This window comes from Clinocottus analis, unplaced genomic scaffold (assembly GCF_023055335.1).
Source record: "Clinocottus analis isolate CAN_PGR_092001 unplaced genomic scaffold, fCliAna1.0.p SCAF_21, whole genome shotgun sequence".
Taxonomy (NCBI): Eukaryota; Metazoa; Chordata; class Actinopteri; order Perciformes; family Cottidae; genus Clinocottus; species Clinocottus analis.
This window is the reverse complement of record NW_027175943.1, coordinates 13,457,413-13,478,369: the sequence shown is the minus strand read 5'-3', so window position 1 is coordinate 13,478,369 and position 20,957 is coordinate 13,457,413. Positions and strand designations below refer to the sequence as shown.

At 48.2% G+C, this 20,957-nt stretch overlaps 1 protein-coding gene across 1 annotated transcript in view; it reads left to right on the top strand.

The window, feature by feature from the left end:
• The window catches only part of fgf11a (fibroblast growth factor 11a), a 71,692-nt gene extending 51,428 nt beyond the window's left edge, over positions 1-20,264 (top strand). Inside the window, exons 5-6 of the mRNA XM_068588088.1 lie at positions 17,844-18,042; positions 19,461-20,264. Of these exons, the coding sequence (XP_068444189.1) occupies positions 17,844-18,042; positions 19,461-19,609 (348 nt within the window). The 3' untranslated portion in view covers positions 19,610-20,264. The remainder of the gene's footprint in view (positions 1-17,843; positions 18,043-19,460) is intronic.
• Positions 20,265-20,957: the final 693 nt, after the last annotated feature.

Here is a 20,957-nt window from a genome sequence, read left to right as displayed (position 1 = left end):
AGCTGTGGGAGGAAGCGTCCCAGAGGGAAGCCACGCTGACACAGGAGGACATGCAAACTGCACGTCAAGACGAGGCCACAGGAAATGAGCGCCGTGTGGCTGTATGGAGGGCTCCAGCGTCGTTCAGCTCGTTGTTTTGGCTGAAGGCCTTTAGCAGGAAGCTACTGAAGTACGCTGCACCCTGCAGACCTACAGACGAATACAGCTAGCAACGAGCTAGTGATTCTAGTGAAGCAAGTGTCGAGACAACAGGTCGGGTTACTGTTGCCAGCTCCCTGCTGTAGCAAGCTCGCGCTGCTGCTAGCTCTCTGCTGCTGCTGCTAGCTCCCCGCTGTAGCAAACTAGCGCTGCTGTTAGCTCCCCACTGTAGCAAGCTAGCGCTGCTGTTAGCTCCCCTCTGTAACCAGCAAGCTTTGCTGCTAGCTCCCCGCTGTAGTAAGCTCGCGCTGCTGCCAGCTCCCCACTGTAGCAAGCTAGCGCTGCTGTTAGCTCCCCGCTGTAGCAAGCTAACGCTGCTGTTAGCTCCCCACTGTAGCAAGCTAGCGCTTCTGCCAGCTCCCCACTATAGCAAGCGAGCGCTGCTGTTAGCTCCCCACTGTAGCAAGCTAGCGCTGCTGCTAGCTCTGCGCTGCTGCTGCCAGCTCCCCACTGTAGCAAGCTAGCGCTGCTGTTAGCTCCCCACTGTAGCAAGCTAGCACTTCTGCTAGCTCCCCGCTGTAACCAGCTAGCATTGCTGCTAGCTCCCCGCTGTAGTAAGCTAGCGCTGCTGCCAGCTCCCCCCTGTAGTAAGCTGCTCGCTCCCCGCTGACCTCTAGTGGTCGTAACAACTATGGCGGGAGCAACCGGGGGAAGTTAGGCCCATGCAGGTCAGAGGTCAGACGTGATAGATAGGTACAAAACATATATTGCACTAAAAATATTGCAGGAAAACGACTTAAATATATTATATATTATAAAGTGGATAATTTGGAATTACTTTGACTGCCAAATACTTGAATTTGTCACGTTTTGGGGGCCATTACGTTGCAAAGCAGTAGTCTGAAAAGTCATTTCTAGGCGACAAGTCTGACAGTTAGAACTACATCTGCTCTCGGCCTCAAATCAAAGAGTATTATATAATAAAGTCTGCTGCTGCAGAACAAACCACATGTAACCACACGAGGTGTTTCCTCTACGCTTCTGTAGCAACAACAAAAGGCTCACCTTGTCTGCGGCAGCGTTCCAGTGGTTACTCAGCATTAATCTTTCATGGGCTTCGGAGGCAGACGTATTCCCTCTGCATCCACACACACACACACACACACACACACACACACACACACACATACACACGAGCAGATAATTACAACCCTTATTTAAAGGATTTGAAAATGAAGTACCCTCTCCCAGCTGTACATTTGCCAGTAATGGCTCAGAGGATAGAGGAAAGTACTTTTCCAGCGAGGCCCTCTTAAGCCCCATCGTTTATCTTTATTCATCAGTTGCATCATTCTCATTTAAAGCTCTTTGTTGCTTTTTTCTTCTCGTGTTATCTTCAGTGGTTTCTGTTTGTACTGTTTGTATTTATCTCCTCCTCCGCTGCCACAACTCATTTCTCCCCCCCGAGCATCACTGAAACTCCATCTGATCGCCTCATCTAATTAAACGATGTCATCTTCTCTACATATCTGTTGTGACCTCTGTTTATCTCGCCGGCTAATTAAAACAACCTGAAACACAGCGCATACAGTTTGCTCCATGAAATGTGCTTGATCATGTATTCTACTTCTCTTCTGTTGTTGTATCGTGTTTGCTAAGTGAGGAACGATGCAGTGATGTGGCCTCCAGGATGAACGAAGGGATTGAAGTCCCATAAGGAATATTTGGTTCAAGGTCACCGAGGTCTATAGAGACACTTTCTTTCCTCTGTTTGGTCCGTCGGGAGTTCAGAGGTCAGAGAGAGAGCGACGCGACTCCTTGATCTGCTGGAGATTTTGCTTCTAGCGCAATGAAACGGCAAGGTTTTGAACCGGCGTCCATTAGTGGAAATGTAGTTTTTAGGCTGCCGTGAAATGAAGGTCCAGAGGGAATCAGTGTGTTGTGAGCGGGCTGAAGGGACACTGGACCATGGACGTCTTTTTTTCCTTGATTTCACAGAAATAAGAAATTGCGTTTAAAAGAAACCCTGAAATGCTTCTAGATCTTCATCCACAGGTCCGATTTAATACATTTAAACGGCTAAAGTACTCCAAACCCCTGTGAGAAGAGAAACGATGGAGTACATTTTAAAAAAGATTGTTATATTTTAATAATTTCAGAAGCTCCTCAACATGACTGAATGATATTTGTGATATATGTTTATAGTTGCAAGCTGCAAAGTTCTACCTGGTTGTTTTTTTCATTGTTTCTAAGTCCTGCGATCTCATTGGCCCTCAGACTCATCTGAAAGCGCGTCAGATGACACATGCGGAAAGAGGCGGTCAGTTAAAGAGGTTGTTTGTCATGGTGGGACACAGGAAAAGGTCAAAGTTTTTCCACTTCTGAACCGAAAAACACGATTTTTGCACTAGAAATCCTTGAAAAAGTGTCAGTGTGTTTGTTTATTGTGATTGTTTTTGCAGAGATATGAGCTAAAAAACACCTCGGGTCCACTAATCAGGGTACATATGAGAGGACGAGGTTGATAGCTGACGTGTGAACACGCCACAGTACGACGTGACGAAGGGGAAACGCCCATCCGGAGGCTTGAAGCTTTGGCGGCGAAAAAACTACGCAAACATTTTTCCGGGAGGATTAAACACACAGCAAATCTCCCCGTGCTTGGGTTTACACAGCGGTGTTTCCCCCCGCAAACACACAGCGTGAATTATTGATCGCGTGCAAGCACGGTGAATCCCCAACTCCCCACTTTGGCTACGTTCAACCAGACAACACACTTAAACCTGCAGACATATTTTACTCAGTGAAAGCAGCTCCTGCCAAAGACAAAGCCAGCGGGGTGAGCAGGACTCAGCTGAAGAGGGATGGACTTTCCTCTTAAGTGTTGAACGGCTCGGCGGAGAAGAGATCCCCCTTCAAGCCTGAGAGATATTTAAGGATCACCAACGCGTCGCTGCTTCTCGGAGCACTCGGGGGAGAAAACAACAAAGTGATCTTCTGTAACTCCTTAATCGCTTTGTGGATTTGAGAATTGGGGGAATCAAAAAAAGGGAGCGGGGGCTAAGCGATGGCGCCAATGTCCTTTTGTCCTCCCACGGGCGCCTTGTTTCTGGAGGATGAAAACGAGGCGATGGAGCGACGGAGGAGTGAGTCTGTCGGTTAATGGACTTTTGCTTGGAGACGGGACCCACGACGCAGCATTTCGGACCTTCTCGTACACACAAAGCGCGACTCGCGTACGTGAATCTGCATTCAAGGCGCCCTCAAACTCCTCGGGGGGAAAGGGGGGCGGGACATCGTGATGGACAGGACGGGCGTTTGGGGGGCGATTAATAACAAACGGGGACGATTGTCGCCGCTGTCTTCAGAGAGGAGGGAGATGGAAAGAGAGAGGGGAGGGGGGGAGAGGAGCCGCAAAGGATGCTGGGACGGTGGAGGAGAAGGATGGCCTGACAGAGCCGGACTGGTAGAGAACATAGCGCCTCCGCTGGGAGAACCCTCCTCCCCCATCCCTCCCTTCCTCCCTCGTTCAGCTGTTACTCGCCTGTCAGTCTGTCTTGCTCCCCGTTCGGCCATTTGTGTCTGTCGGCCTCTCTGGCGGTTTGTCTCTTCCTCTCCTCTCCGTCGCCTTTCCTCACGCCGCAAACCCTCTTTTATTCTGAACATACACCCCCGCCTCGCTGTCCTCGTCCTCTACCTCTTCCCCCTCTCTCACTTTGTCCTCCGCCTCCTCGTCATGAAGCCGTTCCCTCGCTCGCGGCCCGTCGCCCTCACACATGTTTTAGTCGCCCCGCTCTTCATTCCAGCATCCTGATGGTTTTTCGTCAGTCTCTATATTCCAGGACGTGATCCGTCTCTGAGGATAAGATGGACTGACGTTGGCGTTCTGCTCCTTTTGACAGAGATGAAGCGTCCACCCGGATCCCAATCAAGTCCTAGTTGATGTCTTCCATTTTAAAGGGACAGGGTCACCCCGCATCAAAAATACGTATTTCCCGTCCTACCTGCGGTGCTGTTTATCAATCTAGATTGCTTTGTTGTGAGTTATCGGCCGCGGAGACGTCTGCCCTCTCTCAGAGATGATGGGACGAGGTGGCGCCCAAAGCGCCAACAAAAATACACCATTTTTTTCTGCAAACAATCACAACACAGGCGATGGATTGCCCAGTAACAGGGTCTGGATTTCTGGAAGGAGACGCTGCCGTTGAGTTTTTCAAATCTATATTATTGGCGCTGTGAGCTTCATGCTGGAGTCCCATCACAGTCGAGGGACGGCAGAGAGGAACCCCGGCCTCGAGCGGTTGCTTTCTTTCGGTCATTGTTGGTCGCGAACTAACCAATCAATCGAGCCGACGGTCGACCAGCAGCTCCCGCGTTCTGAGAGGTGTGTTGACGGTATTTGTCATCCGAGCACGGCGGCTCAGGAGAGAGCGTGGATGGATATATAGCGGCTTTAGTTCCCCATCGAAAGGGCCAAATGTAGCGTGCACTTAAAGTGATATTGATTTTGTGAGGGGTCTAAAACATGTTGCCACAGCAGAGCATCGCTTTGCTCCTGTCTGAGTGCCACAAACACTGAGCATCCTCTCTCTCAGATTCCCTTACAGTCCCTCTGATTGACCTACATCTGCAGACTTAAACATCTCACGTTGCCGCAGCAGAGTGAGGATGATAACCAGCGCTAACTGGCGATAGCATGCGGGAGCAGAAGCGGTGTAATCCAGCTGTAAGAGGCCAGATGGGCGCCGTGGATCCATCTGTCTGTACACATCCCCAGCAGCACACACCTCTTCATCACTCTGCAGTACCTTCACTCATCTGGTCGCCGCACATTCGTTTAGCTCCCCACCTTCTGCCGCTCTTTCCCTCGCGTCTAACGTCCCACAATCCTTTGTGGTCACCGGTCATTAATCCATTTTGTCTCCAGGAAGTCCGGCACAACGAAGGGTCTTTGCAGGGTCTTGATATTAATACGACAAAGATAAGAAACCGGGTCTATGCAAGGCACTCGGGAGTAGCCCAGCAGAGGTTAATGGCGGGGGGGAAACTCCCCGTCATGGCGCCATTGTCTTCGGCGCCGGGACCCGTTTACCTGTGGGCGCCTCCTGAAAATTGCTTTCTGATAAAACATAGCGCTCAGCCGCGGACCTGGCCCACTTTATTAGCCCTGCGCTCTGGAAAAGCCTCCAGGGTGGAGGGACGGGTGGAGGCGGTGCAGGTTGTGTTTTTTTAGACGCTGCTGAACCTGAACACACACACACACACACACGCTTTCCCCTCGTGCACTTCATCCACCGTCCACATCCCCACGAACACACATGTGCAGCCAGGTATAAACAATCTGACAGCGGCAGGCAGACATAATTGGGCCGGACTCGGGTACCCGGGATCAGCTCTGGCCACACTTCACCAACTTAACTGGGGAAAGTTGGGCAAAGTAAAAGTTACCTCCGCCGGATGACATTGTGTGTGTGTGCGCTCAGAGGATAAACACACACACACACACACACTTACTGAGCATCATCGGTGGGGGGGAAGGGAGGCAGAAAAAAAACAAACATGTTCTGCCTTTTTTCCCCTTGTGAATTGAGGAGGAGACAAACAGCCTCGGTGATGTGCTGGGATGTCAGAGGGAACCATTTGTAATGTGCAACGTGTTAGTTTACATTTCTGATGCACACAAAGATGTTCAAAATGAGCTTTTTACTCACAGATCACCATCAATACATGCAAGCACAATGCAGGAATTCAGGTTTCTATATTATTTATCGATGGGATGACGAGATCACTTGAGGTGTGTTGCTGGTTGTCACAGTTTAACTCTCGGTTAGTTGCTTAGTTGACCAACTCAGCCACGACCTCCTGCTTCTGTCGACGCTATAAAGACGTCACCTTATAATTGCTCTGGCTGCTTGTTACCTTGTTAGGTGTTTTTTGCCTTTTCTTTGTCAGGATACGCCTCCAGTTCTATTAAAAACATGTTAAAATGAACCTTAAGAGAATCCTGTAAATAAATAAAAGGTTGTTGTGTTACCTGACTGATACTGAGGGCGATGAGAACACGTCCCTTCAATACATTTGTGTTATTTATTTATTCATTTTATTATTATAAACTATAGTAACATCTATGGTGTTACAGGTCAATATGACCCGTAATATTTATTTCAAGAAAAAGACTAAATTATTGTTTTTTTTCATCAATTTAACTTCAATACAAACACAAAATAAAAAAGCAGAACAAGTCATAACACAACATGTGGCTTTGTAATCAATTAAACAAATTGGTGCCGAGAGGAAGGTTGATGCACGTAAAGGCTTCAAACTCACATGAGTGGTATTTATTGAGTTTTATATCGTTTAACAATATGTAAAATCTCTCCAGTTATTGTTTTCCTCAAACTTTTATTAGGACATCGAAGCAAACGCCCCATCCGTCAAGAGAGTTCACTGCTTCTTTAAAAGAGGAAAGGTTTATGCAGGTACTTATGAGACAGGAGTTAACAAGCTTTTTAAATAAACCTCGTGAACTTATTGTCCCTTTAGCGGCAGAGCAAACACGTCAGCTGTTAACGAGCCTGTTAGCCTGTTAGCCGAGCGCCTTTTGTCCTCTTCAATGAAAGTTTTCACGGGGAGGAAACGATGTACAACGCCGAGTCAAAAACATGCCAGTGGGAGAAAGAAGCCCAGGATGCTGCTGTGACTGAAAGGTGCTAGCATGTCCCTGCTAGCATGTCCCAGCTAGCATGTCCCTGCTAGCATGTCCCAGCCAGCATGTCCCAGCCAGCATGTCCCAGCTAGCATGTCCCAGCTAGCATGACCCAGCCAGCATGTCCTAGCTAGCATGTCCCAGCCAGCATGTCCTAGCTGGCATGTCCCAGCGAGCATGTCCTAGCTGGCATGTCCCAGCGAGCATGTCCTAGCTGGCATGTCCCAGCGAGCATGTCCTAGCTAGCATGTCCCAGCTAGCATGTCCCAGCCAGCATGTCCTAGCTAACATTTCCCAGTTCGTCCCTGCCAGCATGTCCCAGCCAGCATGTCCCAGCCAGCATGTCCTAGCTAGCATGTCCCAGCCAATATGTCCCAGCTATCATGTCCCAGCCAGCATGTCCCAGCCAGCATGTCCCAGCTAGCATGTCCCAGCTAGCATGTCCTAGCTAGCATGTCCCAGCCAGCATGTCCCAACCAGCATGTCCCAGCTAGCATGTCCCAGCCAGCATGTCCCAGCTAGCATGTCCGAGCCAATATGTCCCAGCCAGCATGTCCCAGCTAGCATGTCCCAGCTAGCATGTCCTAGCTAGCATGTCCCAGCCAGCATGTCCCAGCTGGTTACAGGTGACCAGTAACAGCAGCTAACCAACGACTTCTGCAAGTTCCCTTTCAAATCAAATGCTTCCCCTGCACAGTGTTGAGCGCTCCATGGGGACTCCTTTAGGGGAGGCACCGGCCGCTAAATAGGGAACACCTCTGCTCACATGAGCAAGAGGAGAGAGGAGGGGAAGAGGAACAAGGGGAGCGAGTGATGGGGAAGACGTGAGAAAGCAAGGGAAAAGGGGAACAGGCAAAGGAAGATGTGGGGCATCATGAAGGATGAGGAAGTAAAAGAGGAGGAGGAGGAGGAGGAGGAGGAGGAGGAGGAGGAGGAGGAGGAGGAGGAGGAGGAGGAGATCGTATCCTCCCTGAAAATCTGCAGCGGGAGACGAGGAGGTTCTACTGCATTATGATCAGCGCTAACAATCCATAAAGTCACGGGGTAGAAACGCTTCAACTGCACCCCATTAGCGCTCATTCTGATTCCCCGTCAGTGGAGTTGTTCTTCATTCACTTCACGCTGAGCCAATTTGCTGCCATATTTGACAAAAGCCGGTTATCTGGGTTGGACGATCTCTGGTGAGGCAGAAGGTTACCGCATCGAGCGTCACGCTGTGTTCTGTAGCAGCGAGCGCTTCCTGTCTCTGCGGAGACTGGCAGAGAGAAGGTCTGTGTGTGTGTGTGTGTGTGTGTGTGTGTGTGTGTGTGTGTGTGTGTGTGTGTGTGTGTGTGTGTGTGTGTGTGTGTGTGCATGCAGAGTTAGACTAAGAGTAGGTCACGGGACTGAGGACATAGCTGGAGAAGTTAACTTCTCTGTTAACAGAGAAGAGCCTCTTTGAAGTCAAATGTTCTCCTTCTGTGTCCAACATTTACTCGCTTATAGCTCCGTTTTGGTCGGCACCAACGGCAGCTGCCTCTCTCTATATTCACCAGTGTGAGTTGTGTTCTTGGAGTAGACACACAGCAACAACCTTTCAGCTACACTGGGTAACTTTAAGTACCTTTACTTTAACGAAATATTCAATGAATGGAAAATTGTTGGAGACGGTTGGAGTAACAGCAGGTTTGTGCTGCATGTCTGATGACGAGGGCGCGAGACCTGCCCTCCGTTATCACACCGTCATTACTGTAGAATCAACATCCTGCCATTCACACACACACACACACACACACACACACACACACACACACACACACACACACACCCCTGACAGGTGGCAAGCTGGCAATTAGTCAGTTTCCTCAACAAAGCTTTCAGCAAAGTCTTCTTACAGTATGACCTGAGAGGACCGACTACACACACACACACACACACACACACACACACACACACACCTACGCACACACCTCCTCTTGCCTCCAACTCATCTCCTCTGACCTCCCTCACCCGCCCATCGAATCAGAAACCGCTTGTCTGTTTTTCCCTGAGTCAGCAGAATTGTTTCCTTTCCTTCTGCTCTCCTTCCTCTTCCTCCTTCTTCTGCACTCTGAACGACCCCCCCCCCCCCCTTCCCTCCCATACACACACCTACACACACACACCTACACACACAACTACACACACACGCCTTCCTCCGCTGAGCACGAGCGTGCAGACATACACGGCCTTGAGGAAGGAGACGGGGAGGAAAGTGAAGAAAGGAGGAAGACGGAGAGGATGCTGAGAGAAAGAGAGGGATGAGGAAGAGAGAGAGAGGGAGAGAGAGATGAAGGGAATAAGGAGGAGGATGGATGAAAAATGCAGTGTAGAGGTACGGCACGGTTATCTCTGGTTCCCTTTGGAAAATCCCCAAACGCACAGCGAGGGTCTGGCAGTCAAGGTGAGAAGCAGAGGACACCCCTCCCTCCTCCCCCTCCCTCACCCGCCTCCCCTCCCCCTTCTCATGCTTCTTCCCCCTTGTGCACCGGCCTGCACCCTCTCCAGCTGTTCTCATTACAGTGTGTGTGTGTGTGTGTGTGTGTGTGTGTGTCTGCCTTTTCCCCTCCTCTCATTTGTCTGCGTGTGTGTTTCTGTCAGACGGCTGCTTTATCCATGTGTCTTGTTTATTCGCCCTTTTGTGTGTGTATGAAGTGAACATTTGAGTCTACATACAGTATGGGTTTTTGTATGTTTTGTGTGTGTGTGTGTGTGTGTGTGTGTGTGTGTGTTCTGGACACAGCACATCAGCCCTGGTCGAGCTTCAGCGCTCCTCAGGGCGTCCCTGTAAATGCCAGAATGTTGGCACAGTCAAGGGCCCGTCTCCGTCTGAGCTGCTAAAAACTTTGTTCTCCTCTGTGTCGGTCAGCGACTCCATCGCCGCTCATGAGGGTTCACGAGAGCACGGGGAGGCCGAGAGGTGGGACTCGGACAGAGGAGAGACCTTTAAAGGTCGCTGTGGGGTCCGTTTGAGTGAGGGAGAGCTGTCAGATCCGTCAAAAGTCACCGCTCACTGCGGAGGAAACGTGTCATTTTGGAACATGCGTCGTCTTACTTTTACTTTTTAGGCCTTGAGACACGATGTGTAACTCTATGAAACACTGTGTCTGAGGCCTGAGCTACCGTGTGCATGCTAACCATGCTAAGTTACATTGCTAAGTTACCATGCAAAGTTACCATGCAAAGATACCATGCAAAGATACCATGCTAAGTGACCATGCAAAGTGACCATGCAAAGTTACCATGCTAAGTTACCATGCTAACAATGCAAAGTTACCATGCAAAGTAGCCATGCTAAGTTACCATGCTAACCATGCAAAGTTACCATGCAACTTGCTAAGTTATCATGCTAAGTTACCATGCAAAGTTACCATGCTAAGTTACCATGCAAACAATGCAAACTTACCAGGCTAAGTTACCATGCAAAGTTATCATGCTAACCATGCTAAGTTACCATGCAAAGTAGCCATGCTAAGTTACCATGCTAACCATGCAAAGTTACCATTCAACTTGCTAAGTTATCATGCTAAGTTACCATGCAAAGTTACCATGCTAAGTAACCATGCAAAGTTACCATGCAAAGTTACCATGCTAACCATGCTAAGTTACCATGCTAAGTTACCATGCTAACCATGCTAAGTGACCATGCAGTTCTTCTGTTTATTCCACGTGAAACACCTCCAGGTTCAAAGTTGTTTCGTCGCTAAAGAGCCAAACGTTTCCCCCGTGAGTTGGTGGCAAGCGAAGCATCTTGGCTTAAAAGTTGAGGTCATCCTGAACCTTGGACGAAGAAGACGAGTAAACGGTCTCATAAATGCATAATAGATACAAAAAATCTGCCATCAAGAATAAATGACAACCAAAGGCATTTCAAAACAACGTTAGCGATTCGAGACATCTGTGCTTCTTGCTGGAAATATGTTGACATTTTCCTTTTTTGGAAAACATGCATTTGTGCCAGCAGTGTGACTGGTCTTAAAGGCGCAGTGCCGAATATAACTGGAGCCCAAAAAGGTTCACCAAAACTTCTAAGACGATCACACAAGACTGGATCAGTGTTTTCTGCTGCCGGTCACGTCATTGCTGTGAACAGATATGATGGATTCTGATCATCAATATGTGTAGTCAGAAAACCTTTTAAAAAGAGCTCGATGTGATCTCCAGCAGCGGTCCCTCCCCTTATTTTTGTCACGTACGATAATATTTTTACGGACTGGACTTCACAGTATGAGGTAATAAAATGATACGACCGGCATAAAGACACATATGAAGTGCATAAAAATACAACTCACCATTATGGCCAAACACGTGACCTCTTGTCGTGTATCGAGAGGCTCAGGGGGATGTATCCGGTCATTTTTCAAAATAAAACAATGTTTTAATTCTTTCTGAGTGGCCCGGTACCAAGGGACCGGCACGGTGGGGACCTCTGGTCATTCTTCTGCGCCTCTGGTTTTGCCGGCGTGTTCTCCCATCGTAATACATCCTTTTCTTTCCCCGAGTGAAGCTTCCTGTGCCCTTAAAGCTTCCTAAAGGCTCTTGCTTACAAGTTGCAGTGTCAACCAGAAAAAACAATGTTGCCTCTCAAACTCAGTGCTGGTGTTACATTGGACTTGACAGAGTTGCTTTGGATGACAGGGGTTGTTTTTCACTTACGGGTTGTCGATGTTGATGTCGCTTTGTGGCTACGTTAGCCACCAGAGAATACAATGCTGCCTCCGAGTTTTGATGTCGACAGCTGCTGAGTTTTCTTCCCTAAGTGCTGAGTGATGTTTTTCTACAAAGCATTTGAAAGAGCCCGCTGATGATAACACGGCAGAGAAAGCCGGCGGGGCCACATGTTGTGCATGAATTAATAAATGATAATTACTCCCGCCTTCAGACAATTATTTTGGCGCGCTCCTGTGATGCTTCCTCGGCTCTCACGCTTCAATTAAAGTTGTTTTTCTGTTTGTTTGCTCGGATTGTAATCGCTGTAGCTGGTAAACACGCATCTGTAAGGCTAACTTCGCTTTTACTGCTGATTCATATCCTTCTGACAAAAGTTGCATCTGCAGGTAAATATGGCATTATTCTCTATGCAGAGACAACAAAACCTCCCACTGTAGCTCACTGTGGCCGTCAGCTAACAGCTGAAAGCCTGCGATGCATTGCTTCATGCTCATCTCATGGTTCCATGAAGCAATAATGACACAGAACCACGCTGCAGCACAACGCTCACAAGTACTGACTCTGATCTTCTGTGAGTTGTCATAGGATATGCTCAGCAGCACACACGCGGTCACAGAACCCTGAGATCAGAGAACAGAACCCAAAGGTCAGAGCTTAGAACCCAAAGGTCAGAGAACAGAAACCCCTGGGGAGAGAACCCTGAAGTCAGATCATAGGACCTTGAGGTTAGAGCATAAAACTCTAAGGTCAGAGAACCGTGAGGTCAGAGCATAGAACTCTGAGAACCAGAGAATAGGAGCCTAAGATCAGAGCTTAGAACCCAACAGTCAGAGAACAGAAACCCCTGGGGAGAGAACCCTGAAGCCAGAGCCTAAGACCTTAAGGTCAGAATATAGAACCCTGAGGTTAGAGCATAGAAACCTGAGGTCAGAGAACCCTGAGATCAGAGCATAGAACCCTGGGATTAGAGCATAGGACCCTGACGTTAAAGCATAGAACGATAATATCATAGAACCCTGATATCAGAGCATAGAAACCTTTTAGTCAGAGCATAGAACCTTTAGGTCACAGCATTAGAACCCTGTGATCAGAGAATAGAACCCTGAGAACAGAGAATAGAACCCTGAGATTAGAACGTAGAACTATAATATCATCGAACCCTGAGATTAGAGAATAGAACACTGAGGTCAGAGAATAGAACCCTGATATCAAAGAACCCTGTGATCAGAGAATAGAACACTGAAGTCAGAGAATAGAACCCTGATATCAAACCATAGAACCTTTAGGTCAGAGCATAGAACCCTGTGATCAGAGAACCCTGAGAACCTTTGGGCCCTTTGAGCTGTCTCCCTGACTGTCTCCAGCTGATCCTGCCTGCGGTTCCATAAAAAGCAGAAAAAGATTTTAAAAAAAACGACTGAAGTGTTTCTCGAATGAAAGAAAACGACTCTCAATTCTCGATCAGTCCAATATATTTTTAAAACCCGGCCGTCCCGTATAAAGCGATGTTCCCCCGCAGGACACTTTAATGGCAGTGTCTTTTTCATGGGATCGTGAAGTGAAGAGACAGGACGGGACCGAGACATGGAGGCTGGAGATGAGATCTGACAGAGCGGCCGGACCCTCAGGCCCACGCTGCAAATACACACCTGCTGGAAGGATGCAAAAGAGGGAGTTTGATGCAAAACACTAGTGTGGCTTCTCACCAGATTTAACTCATTGGAGCTGAACTTTCACTTCAAAGTGTTACTTGATGAAATCACTGGTTGCTTTCGGCTTTTGGCTTGATATCCTCCACAAGCCTGAAGCTTAAGAGGCCTTGAATCAGTCTCACAGGAGACTTCCATGTTGGAGGCAAAAGTATTTTGTTCAACTTCTGCAACAAAAGGTCCCTGGATGTTCCAGTGTCGCGTGAGCAGGACTTGTGGACGCCATTCATCCATTCTCCTCGCTGTTGGGGAGATGCTCACTGCATCTTTTATGAAATGTCCTCATCTCCTCAGCCACCAGTAACCGATGTCTTCATTTAAAATGTTGTGGAGCTAAAGTAGCATGGAATGGACTCCAGACAAGTATTCCTCAGTCGTGTACTTAAGAACAGTACTTTTTGTTTATTTACTCTGTACAGTGTGTCCTACATTCCACCACTGCATGCAAACTATTGAGCAAACTATCAAGCTAGCACAGCTGCTAGCTCCCCGCTGTAGCAAGCTAGCGCTGCTGCTAGCTCCCCACTGCTGCTGCTACTGTCCACGTCTCCACTGCCCGAGTCGGGCATCTCCTGCTACCTTCTGTGGTTGTCGGGGAGCTAGCAGGGAGCTAGCTGGCTACAGCGGAGAGCTAGCGGGAACCCACTGGAGGTAGTAGCGGCTTGTAACCCGATTTTTACGGTAGTCAACAGGAAGTGACACATCGTTAATCGATTAAGTTTGAAAATAAGTATAATGTTTGTCGTTTTAAAAGATATTTTTACTCATAAAAGTCACAGTTTGTTGAAGGTTACTTAGTTTTGTGTGAAACTACTCTGTGAACTTACATCTCTCATCTTGCTCAATGTGGATCACCAACTCTCGCTAGCTAGCTAGCTTAGCTGTTTCCCTGAAAGCTGGAAACCCCCACACATGTCGTGTATTGTCCCCGTCACGCACAGTAGAAACACGCGTGTGAGCAGAGACGATGGGAAACACACCCGTCCTCTGGAGTGAAGCGTAAACCCTCTGGATTAACCTGTAGTCGCTTGATCGCAGCTTGTAAGTCCTTTTAAGTTATTCACGCTGGGTTTGTGTCGCCGCGCGGCCAATCAAAGCCTAATCCCGGGTTTTTCCCTGGACTTAGTGCCTATTGACGTTCCACAGAGGTCTTACTTTGAATCAATCCTCCAGCTCAGCGCACCGGAGGCTCAACGGTTAACATGAGCACGAGGCCGAGCCGTGTCTTTAAGTGTCGGGGGATGGGAACGAGACGACGGTGTGTGTGTGTGTGTGTGTGTGTGTGTGTGTGTGTGTGTGTGTGTGTGTGTGTGTCATTACTGGAGAATCATCCCGTCTCCTTCCTTACCTCTAACGTCAGCCCGCTCACATTAATATTGTTCTCTCCCGTCCTCTTGTTTCATCTCGTCCTCTCTCCTTCCCTCCATCCCTCTCCTCCTCTCTCCTGTCTGTGGGGCTGAGCGATGAGGGAGACGACCGGTCCATCCGTCACTGTTGAAGTTGTGAGCATGTGTGTGTGTGTGTGTGTGTGTGTGTGTGTGTGTGTGTATGCATGTCATCTGGCGCCGGGTGGCCTCCCACTGATGTAAGAGGGATCCGTCATGTCTCTCTGTCACAACAGCAGACACGCATGAGTGGATATACATACCCTCACACACACACACACACACACACACACACACACACACACATACACACAATCCTCGTGTCTGCTTTGAAACGCTCGGTGTGTAACAAAGAGATTTTAGTCAATTTAGTGTCATAAAGTGACCTGATTAGTGAGTGTGTGTCTTTGTCCATATTCTTGTTTTTTTATTTATTTATTCTCTGGAGTATTTTGACGTAAGGCTGCTGGAGTCTTGCACCTTGTAGCTTTGTATCTCGGCCAAATTCAATGAAATCAGGGCAGTAAAAAACAGCCTTTTAAACCAGGAACATCTGCATCCTGAACTGTACAACGCAACATGAGAGAATGTTTAAACAAATGCAGATTAAAACTTTAAAACAAAACAACAACGTGGAGCACCAACACAATCCTCCAGTGTTCTTCAGCGTGCTACAAGAGCCCCTTTGGGGTGAGCTGGGCGCTACGCGGCGAGCTAATTTGGGAGCATCGACAGCGTCAGGACCAGTGACAGGCGCCGTCGGGGACGGCCTGTGTGTTTGCAGCACCCCCTGCTGGGCGCCGGAGGCACTGCAGCGGCGAGGGCCCCGTCTGGTGGGCCTTTCAGGAGCGAGAGTTATTGGACTCAGGTGACACTTGGCTCTCTCAGTTTTCATTCAGACATCAGTAGATAAAGAGACGTCTGTCCTTTTGCTCATTTCACGTTAGAGGGGGATAATTAAGTGTGAAATCCGCCTGAAGTCTGGTCGGAGGTAACGCTCTGCAGACAGATGGGCATCTGTCCCCCGAGTGTCTGCTGTGTGAATGATGGCGCTCTGTAAACGACTGCTTAATAGCGTGTTATCCTATAAAGCAGCATCACTGATGGCACCCTGAGTGTGTGTGTGTGTTTGGGACTAAGTACTTGTGGCTGGACTCGATTAGTTAAAACATTTTCATGGTTGGAAGTTTCGATACAGCAGAATTTCTTTTACAAATGTCAGATGAAGGGAAAAGGTTTTGTAAATCATGAGACTATTTTTCTGGCAAACGAATGTAGGAAACCAACTGCCCGTGTGTGTTGCAGAGGTGTGTGTTCTCGTGCGATCGTGCATGCATGTCAGTGGTTCTGCTCCCCTCAGTGTGTGGAGCTCCATGCTGAGCACGACGCTGAGTTGATGCATGAAATATGAAAGGAGATCATGCATGAGTTATTCCCTGAGAAGAGAACCCATGTTTGTGGCTTTGCCGCATCATGTTAACTGACTAGAAGTCACATTTTAATCTGTTTTTTTTTTACAATATTTTACCACCTCGGAGCGTGTAAGATTACAGATGGAGCTGCAATGTGATGCTGACAGATAATCTACTGTAAACAACAACAAGTGAAATATAACCTGAATGTTGTTTAATGAGACAGATTCTATATGGACGAGAGGATTAGAGGAATTAATACAGGATGAAATACATTTAAAGATGAAGAAATACATGTTGAATACATTAAAACTAAAGTCATGATCACATGAATGTAGTAATTAAAAAAAATGAATAAATCAAAGGGACAATACGTGTCTTCATATTTAAAAAGAAACAATATTTAATGGAATATAACACACACACTACACACACACACATTACACACACACATTGCACACACACACATTACACACTACACACATACACATTACACACACACACATTACACACGCACACTACACACACACACACACTACACACATACACACATTACATGCACACACACACACACATTACATGCACACACACACACACACACACATTACACACACACACACACTCAGACACTACACACACACTACACACACACTCAGACACTACACACACACATACTACACACACACACTAGTCACTACACGCACACACACACATTACACACACACATACATACATATGCACACATACACACACATGACACTACACACACACACGTTACTCATATGTCTTGATTCAGTTTAATTCATGTAATAAATCAATCCATATACTTGAGCATGTCTTACTGTGTGTGGGCTTTTATCTTTTACAGCCCCTTAAACACACACACACACACACACACACACACACACACACACACACACACACACACGCGTGTAGAAGCGGAGCTGCCAGCAGGTTCAGCGATCTGATTCCCCGTCAGAGCCTCCAGACCTCGACGAGCCGCTCGTGTGATCATGAACCGAGCGACACGTCGATGTGATTATCTTGTTTGTGTTGCGGCACAACGGACGGCGGCCGGCGTTAGGGCCCGGTGGAGAGAGAGAGAGAGAGAGAGAGAGAGAGAGAGAGAGAGAGAGAGAGAGAGAGAGAGAGAGAACTCCTTATTCAGGCCTTTTCTGCTCACCCGTCACATCAAGGCTCCGAATCAATCCTGCAAATTGGTTTGTTCCTCAACAAGGTTAACAAATGACGAAGGGACGGGGGGAACGGAGGAGGAGGAGGAAGAGGAGGAGGAGGAGGAGGAGGAGGAGAGGCGGAACGAGGGATGGAGATGGAGATAGAGAGAGGAGGTGTGAGCTAACCAGAGGGAGACGGAGGGTGGGGTGCGTCCCGGTGTTGACGTATTGTCTAATGCAGAGCTATGCGTGTGTGTGTGTGTGTGTGTGTGTGTGGCCTGAAGGCCGGCAGTTGAGCCACAGAGGGGGGTGAAGGATCCGGGCCATTGCTGCTTGTTCCAGGTAAACCCGAGCGGCTGAGTTATGGCGTCCCCGCTCACAAAGCGCTTGGCTCGCGTGGCGGATGGCTGCGCTCTGCTCATGTTGGGATGAGTTTGCGCTCCTGCCCCGTAACCCCACCCTGTCACCATGAGTTGTGGGGCCCATTTCCCTCCCATTTCCCAGCTGAATCCAGCGAAAATTGGAGAGTAAATATATAAATAACAGAAGAAACCGATAAGGAACACGCGGGAGATGTGTTATTCTGACGTGTGTGTGTGTGTGTGTGTTCCTGTGTGTGTGTCTTTCAGGTACACTTCACGCCCGAGTGTAAGTTTAAGGAGTGCGTGTTCGAGAACTACTACGTCACCTACTCGTCCATCCTGTACAGACAGACGCAGTCGGGTCGGGCGTGGTACATCGGCATCAACCGGGACGGGCAGGTCATGAAGGGGAACCGCGTCAAGAAGACGAAGGGGGCCGCGCACTTCCTGCCCAAACTCATCGAAGGTAATGCCGAGCAATACGTAGAAGGCACCGGTCATCCTGAGAGACGCCCTGGGCTTTTATTTTGTAGAGGTCAGCAGCCGTGCAGTCAAGTATTCAGTTACCGTGTTGGGTAAATAGAAAAACATTAAAAAAGACTTTGAGTTGAGCTTCAAATGTGGAGCTTCACCTCTAAAATACTCATGGAAATATTGGGCTGACACATTTTCTGAGGAAAATAGGTCAGTTAGTAGTTTTTTTTTATGTCAAAAGGCGTTTTACCTTGATATTTTATTTTGTAATAGTGCTTTTGGATCGCCACTTCCTGTCGGTACTCGACACTGAGACAGACAGGATGAGGGTTTTCATATTTCATTTATATATTATTCCCTAAACTAAAAGTTACATGTAGTAAAGTATTCCTTTTTACGATATTGATCTTAATGTTAATCATGTTAATATGTTAATACTTAATAATACGATCATATTGTGTGAGTAATCCAACGCCTCTGAAAGGGCCAGTGTGTCACCTTCAGCTGATCTATATGATATTAATGTGTTTAATAATCTATTTAAAATCATTGTGTTTCATTCAGAATAAGTCAAAGTCTGTTCTGTAGCACCAAATCCAGTCTTTAAATCATTTGCAAAAGGGACGAAAATGCACAATAAACAAAGTTAAAGATGCATTTCAACAATAGCATTGTTATTATTTTCTAATATACAGAAACAAAAATGATAGTTTAAATGATAAGTGTGCAAACTTTATTTAACTAACCCGACGATGCTTTGAACCAAGTTAAAGCTGCTAGTTTAGTTGTTTTACCACTTGGAGGCCGTGGAACAGGCTGTAAAAATAAACGTGAAGCCAACAAGCAGCAGCTTCTCAGCTCTTTAACTATTTGATCCATTGCTCATATAAACATAGCGAGCATTGCACCTTCAAAATAAAAGCCTGGGAGTAATGCACTGTCAGCGCACTGCATGTTTCTTTGTCCTTATCTGTTTGAAGCTGACTCACATTTTGAATAAATAAGGTCAGGTTCACGTCGTCAAAGCCACAATGTGTGTGTATGCGTGTGTGTGTGTGTGTGTGTGTGACCTGCACTGATAGTATCAAACAAGATAAAATGGCCGACAGAAAGTTAGGTCATTACCGCACACACCCGAAGACGTTGACAACAAACTGCTGAAAGCAACGCTGAATATGCACCAGGGATTATCTCATAATTTGAGAAAAACAAAAAAACAACGTATTCCACCGGGGCTTAAAATGTTTCTTCTTTTATTTATGAACCTAAAAACACTTTGAGGCAATTTTCCAAACAACAAACTAAAGCAGCGAAGCTGGGTCCACTGCATCACACACACACACACACACACACACACACACACACACACACACACACGTCCTTAACCCCTGCGACCTTCTCCCTCCTCAGTGGCCATGTACCGGGAGCCGTCTCTGCACGACGTGGCGGCGCAGAGTCCGCCCAGGAAAACGCCCAAGACCTCCAGCGACTCGCCCGTGCTCAAGAACGGCAAAAAGGACCCAAAATCCAAATCCAAATCCAAAACCTCGTCCTCCTAGCGCTCAGAGACGCGGGGTGGAGGACGCGGGGCGCCAGCAGGCCGCTGAACAGGGTTACACACACCCACCGCACCTGCAACACTGAGCCCACGTGGACTCTGCATCCCACAATGCACCGGTGTACAGCTGGAGAAGGTGGAGCTGGTCGATGAGAAGCCCCTCCCCCTTTTCTCCCATCCAACACAGCCCTCCACCTTCTCACTGTACTACATTGTGATGATCCAAGCCTGGGATTTAAAAGCAATAACTCCATGAAGAGGCGGACGGTGGCCTCGCACCGTGTAGCATGTCACCGCGGCGCGCTCGGCCCGGCCGGAAGGAAAACCCTCCGGCCGCCATCACGCCATCAAGCCGCCTCCTCCTCCTCCTTCTTCCAGTTGACCAAATATCCAGAGCAACGTCTTCCTGGTTTCACCGCGACGGGTGCAGCGGTCGCACCGTTCCCGCCGCAGCGCAATGCTTCACATATTAATTTCCCCACGGGGTTCCATGCTAATGTTAGCGCGCCGCAGAGCCATGCTAATGCGAGGCCGCTACGGAGACCCGCGCTGCCATCTGCTCGGTCCTCGTCTTCTGTGCGAGTCAGCGACTTTGTGAGATGGCCTGGATACTTATCGGCCGTGTTTGTGTGTGTGTGTGTGTGTGTGTGTGTGTGTGTGTGTGTGTGTGTGTGTGTGTGTGCGGCGTGTGTGTGTGTGTGAGTTCCCTTCTTCCATTCACCTTTGGCGCGATTTGATTAGTTTGTGACATGGACTCAATTTTCCACTCGGCGGCACAAGAAAAGCCCTCCCCGCTCCTCTCGGCTCTGTTAATGGAGTCTGGGGCTGATCACAATCTTTCGACCCTTAAACGAGGGGCCATGAGCTCCCTCGACACACTGCATAACCACACACGCACAAACACACACACACACACACATTCTCACGCTGGCATTTACACGCGCGCGCAGGTGTGTGTTTGTGTGTGTGCGCATGATATCCAAACGCAGAAAATGATCACGCGACTTGCAACGACATGCATTGGCACGGATGCAAACGTGTGTGTGTGTGTGTGTATATGTGTGTGTGTGTAGGTTCTGGGAGATGATGAAGATGTCATCAGTGAGACGGGGTGCTGATGGAGCTCGGCTCTGGAGCTTGGGATTGCACCGCAATAGCTTTTTTCCCCACCGTGGCCGGCCATGCGTTGCACAAACCCCCGAGGCCGTGCACATCATCAGCGCGGCCGCTGTCGCTCAGCGTGGTATTCACGTCTCGAGATACAGCAAAAATAATAATTATTGTATCCAGATTGTGATATCGCCTCCTGAGGATTGTGTGCATGACGTTGCAGATTCACTGCGACGCCC